The sequence below is a fragment of the Lampetra fluviatilis genome, chromosome 42, assembly GCF_964198595.1.
Source record: "Lampetra fluviatilis chromosome 42, kcLamFluv1.1, whole genome shotgun sequence".
NCBI classification, from domain to species: domain Eukaryota; kingdom Metazoa; phylum Chordata; class Hyperoartia; order Petromyzontiformes; family Petromyzontidae; genus Lampetra; species Lampetra fluviatilis.
The window spans coordinates 563,034-576,170 of NC_136316.1; the positions used below are offsets into that span (position 1 = coordinate 563,034).

Genomic DNA, 13,137 nt, shown 5'->3' on the forward strand with positions numbered 1-13,137 from the left:
TTATAGTAGGTAATATAGGATTATAGGTGGTAATATAGGATTATAGGAGGTAATATAGGATTATAGTAAGTAATATAGCATTATAGTAGGTAATATAGGATTATAGGAGGTAATATCGGACCACTGAGCTTGGTTCTGGCTCCCTTTCCAGCTCATCTGTGTGAATTACCCAGAGCACACCGCTGCGAGCTGCTGCTGCTGCACAGGCAATGGTGCAGCAGGGCAAGGCAGGTGCACCAGGCAGGTGCACCAGGCAAAGGTGCAGCAGGGCAAGGCAGGTGCACCAGGCAGGTGCACCAGGCAGGTGCACCAGGCAGGTGCACCTGCCTGGTGCGCGAGCCCCCTGCTGGCCAGAGCTGCTGCTCGACACGTTCTGGCGCACAGACTCCGCAGCGGGCAGACGCCAGTGAATATTTGCGGTGGGGGAGCCCTCTAGAGAAATACAAAGATCCCCCATATAGCCTTAACAGACTTTCGGGGCAAGTGCTGTTTGCGAGCACCTACGAAGGCCGGAATGGTGCACAAAGGGTTGGGTGGGGCCAGCACCACGCCCAGGCCGCCTTTGTCTCCCGAGTGTCATCGTGCCAGGTAGACATTTGAGGCCGAGTCGACCTCGGGGAGGCGCAGGACCGGTTCAGATCATCATTACTGGTGTTGGCCGTGAGCGGGAATCCAAGTGGGGCTGGTGGGTGCGTAGTGCAGTGCGCTACCTAAGGCATTGCCACACTTGGAACCCCTCCTCGTGATTAGAGTTTCACAAGCAATGGCTTAAAACATAATGTGACAGTCAGCCTTTGTGGCAAGTCTTACTTGAGCGAGTGCCTTGCAGAGCTGCGTGGCTGTGGTGCTGCACAGGAGCACCCACACCAGTCAGGCACACAACGAGAGGCGAGACAGAGCCGCATTGACGGGTGCGGTGAAGTATGGTGAACCCCCACCACCCCCACACCCGCGTCATGACCGACGCACCTAAACCACGTCACGTCACCTTGGTTACACTCTGGGAGCCCGTGCTGCTCATAGCCGACAGGCAGTCACGCAGACACTCCCCTGCACTCCGACTGCACTGTAGGGCCCTACCCTGGCCTGCACGCAGCCAGATGAAACACACACGCAGCACAGCGGCTGTTTGGCTCAGCGGGACAGTGAGCCGCTCGCAGTAGGAAGGGTGCAAGTTCAAATCCTGGTCGGGGTCGATATAAAACGAGTGTCGCTATGATCCACAGCGGTCGTCCTTTAGAGAGACTCGCCCCCATCGTAGGAATGTGGAATTGCTACCACTGGCTCCACAGGGCTCCGCATGCCCGAGATGTGCACAAATGCCTCGACGCCCATTCGAGGCGGAAGCCAGCGGCGGAATGTGGTGGTCTCCGCCGAGCGTTAAGAGAACTCGTCGTGGCACGGCCGAGTCTCGGAGAAGGCGTTTTGTGTCTGAAGCTCGGGGTCACAGCAGCGGAGTCACGGCAGCAGTGGAGGGTGACTGCGACGGTGGAGGCGGCATGTCAGGGCACAACCGAAAAAAAGACCCCAAACTTTGGAACAGGACAAACTGGAGGCAGCAGCATTCCAGGACTGTAACGGATGTATGAGTGAGGGGATAGAGTGTGGGGGGAGTGCCGCTAGGTGCCGATTGTACAAGTTAAATGAAAGTTTCACCTTGCACTGATAACGCCACATTGATTGCAGCCACTCTACTTCTACCATGAGACCCAACCTGAACCCAATCTGGCTGAGTCGCGGTTGGCTGCGTGGCTGGGGGTTGGGTGGCTGCTAGGGTGGCAGGGTGGCTGGGTTAGTCACTGGAGGCTGGGTGCTGGGTGCTGGGTGGCTGGGTGGCTGAGGCTGGGTGCTGGGTGGCTGGGTGTTGGCTGCTAGGGTGGCTGAGTGGCTGGCTGGCTGAGGCTGGGTGCTGGGTGGCTGGGTGGTGGATTTCTGGGTGGCTCAGTTGCTGTAGGCCGCGTGTCCGAGTGGCTAGTGGCTGGGCTCTGGGGTGGTGGGGTGGCAGGATGGCTGGGTGCCAGCTGACTGGGTGCTTGTTGGCCGTGTGCCTTTCTCTGGATTGCAAGTCTGTGGATTGCAGTGCATTCACCATGAAATGTACCACTGTGGCAGTTCTTCCTTTAATTGTCAGCAACCTGGCAGCCTATATAATGAAATAGCACCCATAGCAGAGGCCGTCCTGGTCAAAGAGTAGCAAACTCCTGTGCCAGCCGGTATCAGGAACTAAGTACTGTATCGTGAATTAGCATAGCAAACCCCAGGGGCACAGAGTCCAATAGGCTCCATCAACACAGCCGTCACCCAACGTTACCCCCCTCCACCCCCCCCCCCCCCCCCCCAGTCTGGGCTCGGCATCGCAGCTCCGTGGGAGAGATGCGCGCCGAGCATCTCTCCCACGGTAGTAGGTGACTGGCCACGGGTAGTACGGTAGTACGGTAGTACATGACTTCGGAAGACCGAGTTCGTAGCTATCATCAAGTGCTACGTAGACGGTGCCGGTTTGCTGCTGGCCGCTCGGGTGTTGTGTGTACATGTGGGCCGCACTCAGCAGCTGTGTGTTTAGGGGTTAGCGGTACACTGTCATATGGGAAGATAATACTTTATATTATAATAAATACATACAAACCTAATGCTTAATATAGTGTCGTTCATGCAAATTGCATTTCGCAATCACTCCTCTTTGAAAGTTACGTGACCACAGGTCCAAATGTTCTAAACGTCAAGCAGCCTGCAACAAACAGCACATGGGGTGAAGGGTGTGAGAGATACGAGTGGGCGAGTGTTTTTGAACCGAGCGAGGTGACAATAAGGGACTGGGATAAAGGGACAACGAGGGAAGGGAAGTCCAGAGTTTGGCACCGCGGTGCCGGACCGGACAACCCCACAGGATCGGGCTCCGCTCGCCGGGAAGCAGCGGCGCGCCGAGGGTGCGCGCCGAGGGTGCGCGCCGAAGGTGCGCGCCGAGGGCGCGCGCCGAGGGTGCGCGCCGAGGGTGCGCGCCGAGGGTGCGCGCCGAGGGTGCGCGCCGAGGGTGCGCGCCGAGGGTGCGCGCCGAGGGTGCGCGCCGAGGGTGCGCGCCGAGGGTGCGCGCCGAGGGTGGGCGCCGAGGGTGCGCGCCGAGGGTGGGCGCCGAGGGTGCGCGCCGAAGGTGCGCGCCGAGGGTGCGCGCCGAGGGTGCGCGCCGAGGGTGCGCGCCGAGGGTGCGCGCCGAGGGCGCGCGCCGAGGGTGCGCGCCGAGGGTGCGCGCCGAGGGTGCGCGCCGAGGGTGCGCGCCGAGGGTGCGCGCCGAGGGTGCGCGCCGAGGGTGCGCGCCGAGGGTGCGCGCCGAGGGTGCGCGCCGAGGGTGGGCGCCGAGGGTGCGCGCCGAGGGTGGGCGCCGAGGGTGCGCGCCGAAGGTGCGCGCCGAGGGTGCGCGCCGAGGGTGCGCGCCGAGGGTGCGCGCCGAGGGTGCGCGCCGAGGGTGCGCGCCGAGGGTGCGCGCCGAGGGTGCGCGCCGAGGGTGGGCGCCGAGGGTGCGCGCCGAGGGTGCGCGCCGAGGGTGCGCGCCGAGGGTGCGCGCCGAGGGTGCGCGCCGAGGGTGCGCGCCGAGGGTGCGTGCCGGGCCAGTCCTCACCAGCACGCGGTGCTCCACGCGGTCGGCGCGCAGCTCCAGCCTCACCCTCCTCTTGAGCCCGATCTTCACGCGGCCCATCACCTCCTTGACACTGTCTGCGGGGCGCAACACAAACAGGGTATGGCCACCGCCACTGCAGGCGCCTCCGGCGGCAAGTCGCCACCGCCGCTGCAGTCCACCAATCGTCAGGGGTTGCGAGTTCAACTCTCAGCTAGGGGGGTTGCCTCGGCCCATCATTCCTCCCTCCGGGGTCGACAAAATAGGTACCACTTTGTGGTGAAGTGAAAAGTGGTTGTCCTTTGGATAGACCTCATCCCGCCATAGGAATGTAGACTTTCCACCACTGGCTTTACAGAGCTGAAAATAGGAAATTACCGCCATCTAAATGCTCATCTGAGCAGCAGGAAATATCTCGGACTCGACTGTAATCACCACCAATGTAATCACCACGACTGTAATCACCACCATCACAACATTCCAGAGCACGCACGAATCATCCCCTCTGGGGTCAAAGGACTACAACTCTCAACATGGCCAGGGAGGAGAGGGTGTGGGCAGAGGAGAGAGAGTGTGGGCAGGTAAGGGAGGGCATGGCCAGGTAAGGGAGGGCATGGCCAGGTAAGGGAGGGCATGGCCAGGTAAGGGAGGGCATGGTTAGGTAAGGGAGAGTGTGGGCAGGTAAGGGAGGGCATGGCCAGGTAATGGAGGCATGGCCAGGTAAGAGAGGCATGGCCAGGTAAGGGAGGACAAGGCCAGGTACAAGAGGCATGGCCAGGTAAGGGAAAGTGTTGGCAGGTAAGGGAGGGCAAGGCCAGGTAAGAGAGGCATGGCCAGGTAAGGGAGGGCATGGCCAGGTAAGGGAGGGCATGGTTAGGTAAGGGAGAGTGTGGGCAGGTAAGGGAGGGCATGGCCAGGTAATGGAGGCATGGCCAGGTAAGGGAGGACAAGGCCAGGTACAAGAGGCATGGCCAGGTAAGGGAAAGTGTTGGCAGGTAAGGGAGGGCAAGGCCAGGTAAGAGAGACATGGCCAGGTAAGGGAGAGTGTGGCCAGGTAAGGGAGGGCATGGCCAGGTAAGGGAGGCATGGCCAGGTAAGAGAGGCATGGCCAGGTAAGGGAGGGCATGGCCAGGTAAGGGAGGGCATGGCCAGGTAAGGGAGGGCATGGCCAGATAAGGGAGGGTATGGCCAGGTAAGGGAGAGCATGGTCAGGTAAGGGAGGGCAAGGCCAGGTAAGGGAGGGCATGGCCAGGTAAGGGAGAGTGTGGCCAGGTAAGAGAGGCATGGCCAGGTAAGGGAGGGCATGGCCAGGTAAGGGAGGGTAAGGCCAGGTAAGGGAGGGCATGGCCAGATAAGGGAGGGCATGGTCAGGTAAGGGAGGGCATGGCCAGGTAAGGGAGAGCGTGGCCAGGTAAGGGAGGGCATGGCCAGGTAAGGGAGAGCATGGTCAGGTAAGGGAGAGCATGGTCAGGTAAGGGAGGGCATGGCCAGGTAAGGGAGGGCATGGCCAGGTAAGGGAGGGTATGGCCAGGTAAGGGAGGGCATGGCCAGGTAAGGGAGGGCATGGCCAGGTAAGGGAGGGCATGGCCAGGTAAGGGAGAGCATGGCCAGGTAAGGGAGGGCATGGCCAGGTAAGGGAGAGCGTGGCCAGGTAAGAGATGGCATGGTCAGGTAAGGGAGGGCATGGCCAGGTAAGGGAGGGCATGGCCAGGTAAGGGAGAGCGTGGCCAGGTAAGGGAGGGCATGGCCAGGTAAGGGAGGGCATGGCCAGGTAAGGGAGGGCATGGCCAGGTAAGGGAGGCATGGCCAGGTAAGAGAGGGCATGGTCAGGTAAGGGAGAGCGTGGCCAGGTAAGAGAGGGCATGGTCAGGTAAGGGAGGGCATGGCCAGGTAAGGGAGGGCATGGCCAGGTAAGGGAGAGCGTGGCCAGGTAAGGGAGGGCATGGCCAGGTAAGGGAGGGCATGGCCAGGTAAGGGAGGGCATGGCCAGGTAAGGGAGGGCATGGCCAGGTAAGGGAGATCATGGCCAGGTAAGGGAGGGCATGGTCAGGTAAGGGAGGGTATGGCCAGGTAAGGGAGAGCATGGCCAGGTAAGGGAGGGCATGGTCAGGTAAGGGAGGGCATGGCCAGGTAAGGGAGGACATGGTCAGGTAAGGGAGGCATGGCCAGGTAAGGGAGGGTATGGCCAGGTAAGGGAGGGCATGGCCAGGTAAGGGAGGGCATGGCCAGGTAAGGGAGGGCAAGGCCAGGTAAGAGAGAGTGTGGGCAGAGAAGAGAGGCAATGGGCAGGCAAGAGAGTGCATGGGATATAATAGGCAGATGAGGGAGAGCATGTTGCTGCTGCTGCTGATGATGACACGGGATAATGACTGGCGTGCCTGTGGAGGAATTTGACAAGAATCACAAAGCTGACGATCCCGCCTCCTTCCCACATATTCCTTTCCACACGAACATATTTAAAAGCAGGTTAATCACATCCCATCAGCCGCACGTCTTTCTGGGAGTGCACAATTGCGTCACCAGCACCGAGACGCTGAATGTCTAAATCGGGACAGTGTTGAACCAACGCTGCCGAAGTGAACCAACGCTGCCGAAGTGATACACTCCCGCAAAGGCCGCGTGGCTGATGAGATGAGTAAAAATAAAACACGTTCAGCGCGTTTAGTGCGTTCAGCGCGGAGAGCCGCCTCTGTGCAGGAGGCGGATTGCCTGACGATTGCGATGACCAGGGTGGCGTGGGGCGCACCTGACCACGATCACGAGCACATGGGTGACGGAGAGGGGTGACGGAGAGGGGTGACGGTGATGTCGATATCGCGAGGTGGCCAAATCATCCTCAATGCGCCCGACGTTGTCGCATCTCGGAAGAGCAGGTGACGACGAGGAGGGGAGGTGTAGAGGAGGAGGGGGGCGGGGGCGCGGGGTGGATAATAAGATGAAAGTGGTGGTTGGTGGTGATGTTGATGGTGTTGACGATTATGACTGTGATATTGATAACTGTGATATTGATAACTGTGATATTGATAACTGTGATATTGATAACGGCAATGTTGATGAGGCACAGGATGAAAATGGTGCGATGCCCATAATTATGATCGTCATGGTGTGATGATGACAGTGGCGGTGGCGATGATGATGATGATGTTGATAACGATGACGCAATTATATTTCCGATTAGAATGATTTGATTGACGATGATGGGTGGTAGTGGTGGTGGTAGTGGTGGTAGTGGTGGTGGTAGTGGTGGTTGTGGTGGTGGTAAGTGGTGGTGGTGGTAGTGGTGGTGGTGGGTGGCGATGATGCACGTCGATGGCGGTGGTTGTGGATCATTGCGGACCTGCGAGCTCGGGAGGGATGTCCGTCGCCTCGTCTGCCATGCTGCTGCCCTCGTCTCGCCGATGATGCTGCTGCTGATCTGCTGATGCTGCTGCTGCTTGCCGCTGCTGCTGCTGCCGATGGCGTCAACAAGAAGGCGATGGGGGACGGCGCGGACCAAGCGTGAGACTGCGCCCAGAACAGCAGCAGCGATTGCGGGAGCGCGGAGAGCGTGGGGGGTGGGGCAGAGATAGGGGGAGGGGGAGGAGAGAGAGAGAGGGGGAGGAGGGGGAGGAGAGGGTGGAGAGAGAGGGGGAGGAGAGATAGGGAGGAGAGATAGGGAGGATGGGGAGGAGGGGGAGGGTGGAGGGGGAGGAGAGAGGGAGGAGAGAGGGAGGAGAGAGGGAGGAGAGAGAGGGAGGAGGGGGAGGAGAGAGAGGGAGGAGGGGGAGGAGGGGGAGGAGAGAGAGGGAGGATGGGGAGGAGAGAGAGGGAGGAGGGGGAGGAGAGAGAGAGGGGGGAGGAGGGGGAGGAGAGAGAGGGGGAGGAGAGATAGGGAGGATGGGGAGGAGGGGGAGGGTGGAGGGGGAGGAGAGAGGGAGGAGAAGAGGGAGGAGAGAGGAGGAGAGAGAGGGAGGAGGGGGAGGAGAGAGAGGGAGGAGGGGGAGGGAGGGGGAGGAGAGAGAGGGAGGATGGGGAGGAGGGGGAGGGTGGAGGGGGAGGAGAGAGAGGGAGGAGGAGGAGGAGAGAGAGGGAGGAGGGGGAGGAGAGAGAGGGAGGAGGAGGAGAGAGAGGGTGGAGGGGGAGGAGAGAGAGGGGGCAGAGATAGGGGGAGAGGGGGGGGAGAGAGATAGGGGGAGATGGGAGGAGAGAAGGGGGGAGGGGATCAATGAGGGAGGGGCGAGAGATGGGGGTTGAGAGGGGAGGAGACAGGCGATGAGAGAGAGAGAGGTGAGACAAGGGAGGTGACGGAGGAATGAGGGAGGGGAGCGAGGTAAGGGAGGAGAGTGGAGAGCGGGCAGGGGAGAGGAACGGGACAGGCGGGTAGATGAGAGCGAGAGAGAGGGACATCTGCTGGAACTCCTGGGGCATCACGGATCTTCCTCCCTCGAACTCGTCGCTACCAGAATCCCAGCGCGGCTGTGCCCGCTCCACTTTGAGCGTGTTTCTCTATCCTCGTGCTGCTCAGTGTCTCCTTGTCCCCCCCTGTCTTTGTCTCCCTGTGTGTCTCTCTCTGTTGTGTGAGTTTGTGAGAGACTGCGTGCTCACTCACAGCACTTGTCCCGACACTGCTGTCTCGTGTCTCTGTGTGCGCGGTGGTGCAGCGATTAGCGCGCTACCCTAGGTCGACTCAGCATAAAATGAGTACCTAGTGCGATGTGTAAAAGCATTGCCACTAGGGAGACAAAGGCGGCCGGGCGTGGTGTTGGCCACCCACCCCCCTCGTGTGCCGTGCCGGCCTTCATAGGTGCCCACTAACAGCACTTGCCCCAACAATCCGTGAAAGCTACACGGGGGATCTTTGTCTTTTGCGGCTGCGCAGTGAGCTGAGCTCTGCGTGAGCTGCACGAGGTGGACATTCAGTGGGGAGGGGCACCGAGTGGACGTCCACCCGAGTGATGGGCGACATTCGCATCGCTGCCGACCCATACGCTTTACCCCGTACTCTTGTTCAGGCGCGATGACTCTCGGACGACACGAACTGGAGAAGGGCTTTCTTTTATTTTGATTGGGGGCGCTTCACGCAGATAACTTGGTCCAGGATGACTCGCAAATAACGCCGATGCGAAGACGGCGACGATCCCGAGCCCACGGCAGCCCCGAGCCCACGGCAGCCCCGAGCCCACGGCAGCCCCGAGCCCACGGCAGCCCCGAGCCCACGGCAGCCCCGAGCCCACGGCAGCCCCGAGCCCACGGCAGCCCCGAGCCCACGGCAGCCCCGAGCCCACGGCAGCCCCGAGCCCACGGCAGCCCCGAGCCCACGGCAGCCCCGAGCCCACGGCAGCCCCGAGCCCACGGCAGCCCCGAGCCCACGGCAGCCCCGAGCCCACGGCAGCCCCGAGCCCACGGCAGCCCCGAGCCCACGGCAGCCCCGAGCCCACGGCAGCCCCGAGCCCACGGCAGCCCCGAGCCCACGGCAGCCCCGAGCCCACGGCAGCCCCGAGCCCACGGCAGCCCCGAGCCCACGGCAGCCCCGAGCCCACGGCAGCCCCGAGCCCACGGCAGCCCCGAGCCCACGGCAGCCCCGAGCCCACGGCAGCCCCGAGCCCACGGCAGCCCCGAGCCCACGGCAGCCCCGAGCCCACGGCAGCCCCGAGCCCACGGCAGCCCCGAGCCCACGGCAGCCCCGAGCCCACGGCAGCCCCGAGCCCACGGCAGCCCCGAGCCCACGGCAGCCCCGAGCCCACGGCAGCCCCGAGCCCACGGCAGCCCCGAGCCCTTGCTCCGCGCCTCCTTTTATCCCCCGGCGTGGCCACGCCCCCCGCCCCTGGCCACGCCCATTTCTCGAACTCGGGCCCGTTCCCGAACTTCCCTGGCAATTCCCCCAAGTGAAAACTCTCCCTCTATTAGTCATCAACCCTGTAGCTTCTGCTCGTGATCGCTAGTCCACGCGCTGTCTCCACACACGCTGTCTACACACGCTGTCTACACACGCTGTCTACACACGCTGTCTACACACACACTGTCTACACACACACTGTCTCTACAAAGGGAATTGAGTTTTCAGGTCCATACGGCGTACAGCCGTTTAAATATGGGCAAAAAAAATATTGCGTCTATTTGTCTGTGTTTCTCCCTCGTGATGGGACTTTGTAGGATGAACGTTGATATTTCTAAGGGGCACGGGTGACCAATAATATCTGAATTGGCCTGTAACAAGGTAAGGCACTGATAAGGGGTTCGCAGGTGTGCATTCACGACCTTCAAGAAAGGAGCTGTCGCGGTGTTCCGTGCCACTGGTTTGTCACGTGGGGCATGCAATCCAGAGAGGTGTCCCCAGATTAATTCCATCTAAATTAAAAATGTTTTAATTTTACCAGGTAAGGCCCACTGAGCTGTGTAGCTCTTTTTCAGACGCGCCCTGGCCACACGTGACAGCCCAACGAAGTGTCTCATCATCGTGTGGACATTTATCGCAGCAAAATGCTCTAAACGCGCGTCGATTCTACATGTGGAGGGGAAAAGTTCGGAGGAACAAGAGAAAAATCCACGCAACCACGGGGAGAGAGAGAGACGCGCACTCCAATGATACAGCAGGCGTCAGGGCTCGAACCCACGACCTCCTGTATACCAGGCGAGGTCGTTAACATCTCCGAGCCATCGTGCGCCGCCGCTGCTGCCTCTGTCCAACCGAGCAGCGGTGTAAATTGGGGGTCACGTGATGATGGTGTCAATTGGCTTCAACAGCCGAACGGCAATATCAAGAAATGGTTTTATCCGTCCTGCCAATAAAACAGGTGTTAAGATGTTAAAACACCAAATAGAAACGTTTGCAAGCAATCGAGTCTGCATGGACCACACGTGCGTGTGGTAGAACATGCGAGCAAAACCCGGTCTCATAAAGGAATCCATTGTCATTGACCCGCCTACACATTCAAGTGTGGGTACGCCCACCTCCCTTCCAAGACGTCTTGCTCGCCGTGTAAGAAGAGGGGAGGGGGTCCCGCTCACTGAGGCCCTTTCGCCAGCAGGTGTCGTGAGCGAGGCGTTGCAAGGGGTCCGCGTGCGCTCCTTTACCTTCTAGGCAGCGAGGGGCGAGGGCCACAACAAAAGTGGCCACGCGGTGAGTCGGGGCTGCCCGTGCCGTCGGTGTCCGTGCGGGCGAGTCCCTGGGTGGAGCCCGCAGGCTTGCTGGGGCAAGTGCTGTGAGCGGGCATCTATTGAAGCTCAACTCTTTGTTTTATTGTACGAGGTAAGGCCCACTTGCGCTATGCAATTATTTGTTCAGAAGCGACCTGGCTATCACAAATGATAGGTCACACGAAGTGGACTTATCGTCGTGCGGATATTTATAAGCAGCCAGATACTCTAACCGTGTGGTGTCGATTCTAAATGTGGAGAAAAAAACGGAGGACGCGGAGGGAAAATCCACGCGACCACGGGGAGAGAGACACCGCAAACTCCAAATTGCAGGTGTCGTCAGGGTGGGGATAGAACCCACCACCTCCTGTGCACCAGGCGAGGTAGTTAACATTTCCGAGCCACCGCGATCATGATGGTGAGAGAGAGACACGCAAACTCCAAATATACAGCAGGCGTCGTCAGGGTCGGGATGGAACCCACGAGCTCCTGTACACCAGGCGAGGTAGTTAACATCTCCCAGCCACCGCGGTGCCGTGTTAAGCCGACGCGGCTGGCCAGCACCACGCCCGGCCGCCATGGTTTACACGGCACCCGCTGCTGTCCTCGCAGAAGTCTGAGTTGACCTCGGCGATGGACAGAGGCCGCGTCAGATGTCCATGGATGTTAAAGGCGAGTGGACATCAAACTCATGATACCGGGTATATAGGGCAGTAGTGCCAACCACTGCGCCACCGCTCCCCACATACACACGTGTCATGACACAAGACACACACACACACGTGTCATCACACGTGACACACACACACGTGTCATCACACAAGACACCTACACACGTGTCATCACACAAGACACACACACACGTATACGCACACACGGCTTTATGAAAGTCGATTTAATTCAAAGGAAACATACATGTCACTTGTAAACACATCAACTCCAGGACGTGCCTCTCCATTGAGTCACACGCTGCACCACCACTGTCCACATTGCATCACACACCTGCAAACAGACAAAAACACCTGTCCAGTGACACATTACATCCAGCATCACACTAACAAGCCTCGTCAGACACATCTACTTTTTTCAGAAACACTGGTATACCTATTGGGACGTGCGTACGTGCATACCTGTCAAGACCCGCGCTATCATCTGGTATGCAGAGTGCAGTACAGTAACTAAATAAACCGATGTTGGCACTCCCAGTGCCACACACACTGAGGAGGCCAGGAGCTATGAGGCTGGGTCCACACCCCTCACCCCCAGCTCATCTCCTCCACTCCATTTACAACTGGCACATCTGAGCCGTGCCAGCAGGCCGGGGCTAGCACGGCACGGGTGGTTTTCCCACTGGCATTTTACTTAGCCGGAAAATCAAGCCGCCGCTACGGCTGGCTCCGCAAGGAGAAGTCCGAATCTGGCTCGGGGCCAAGCAGGGCCAGGGGTGGGGCACGCGACGCCTTCGGTTCGTCAAACGTCGGCCGCACACGCAACTCGGCCACGCCGTCAAGTCGTCGCCCTGCGAGCGTCTAGACGACGCGTCGGCGCGGGACATCAACGGGCTCGTGCAGTGGAAAAGCAACGCGCGTTTTCCCCGAAGCCCGTGGAAAAGCGGTGCCTAGCGGATGGCGCGCAAAGTCCCGTTCACCGTACGGGCGAAGGTGTCGCTAGGACGATGAACCACGCGAGCTCTTCAAACGCAATTCGCCAGCGCAACCTCAAGGCGAGCACGCGGAGGTCGCGAGAGGCCCTTGCAGTGGCTGAGTCGCCAGATTGAACACATTCCCCTCCGGTGCACGATTAGTGCTGCCGACAAGCTCGCGGGGGCAGGTGGGCCAGCGGTATAGCAAGCTGCTCGCAGGAATCGGGAGGTTGAAAAGTGGGTGGGGGGGATAAAATAAGTACTATATTGCGGGGAAAATCGGCGGTGATTGTCGTCTGGAGAGGCTTAGCCCACGCCATAAGAATGTGGAATTTTCAACTTCCGTGAACAAGAGATGGGCACCCGCGAAGGCGCTCGCGGTGACGGACGCGTGTCGCCCCGTGGCCCACGCGCGCGTGTCCCCCTAACCGCGACCCGCGTCTGCGAGCGACCGGAGCGACCGCGCGGGCGCGGTGTTGAGATCGGCGGAGCGGCGAGGCCCGAGGCAAAACGAGACGGTGAAGTAAAAACGATGGAATTGAGTTCCCGCGAGCGGGCGCCGTGGGGGCGGGCTGCTGCGTCGTGAGATCGGGAGAGGCGGCGGCGTGGGGAGGCCGTCACCCGGCAGCGGATCGGCCGCGGCTGACGCCGATCGTGACGGCGACGGCCCCCGTCGTATCGGCCGCGGAGCCGGAGCGGAGCGGAGAGCGAGGCCCCCCCCCCCCCCCGTGTGGGTCGCGCCGTGTCGCCTTCTCGTCGGCCACGGCGC

General features: G+C 60.5%; 1 protein-coding gene across 2 annotated transcripts in view; it reads right to left on the reverse strand.

The window, feature by feature from the left end:
* Window positions 1-7,169, reverse strand: part of CARMIL1 (capping protein regulator and myosin 1 linker 1) — a 52,803-nt gene extending 45,634 nt beyond the window's left edge. For both annotated transcript variants that reach the window (XM_078875933.1, XM_078875932.1), the window contains exons 1-2: window positions 6,948-7,169; window positions 3,614-3,708 (exon numbers count right to left, since the gene is read on the reverse strand). In XM_078875933.1, coding sequence (XP_078732059.1) covers window positions 3,614-3,708; window positions 6,948-6,987 — 135 coding nt within the window. In that variant the 5' untranslated portion in view covers window positions 6,988-7,169. The remainder of the gene's footprint in view (window positions 1-3,613; window positions 3,709-6,947) is intronic.
* Window positions 7,170-13,137: the final 5,968 nt, after the last annotated feature.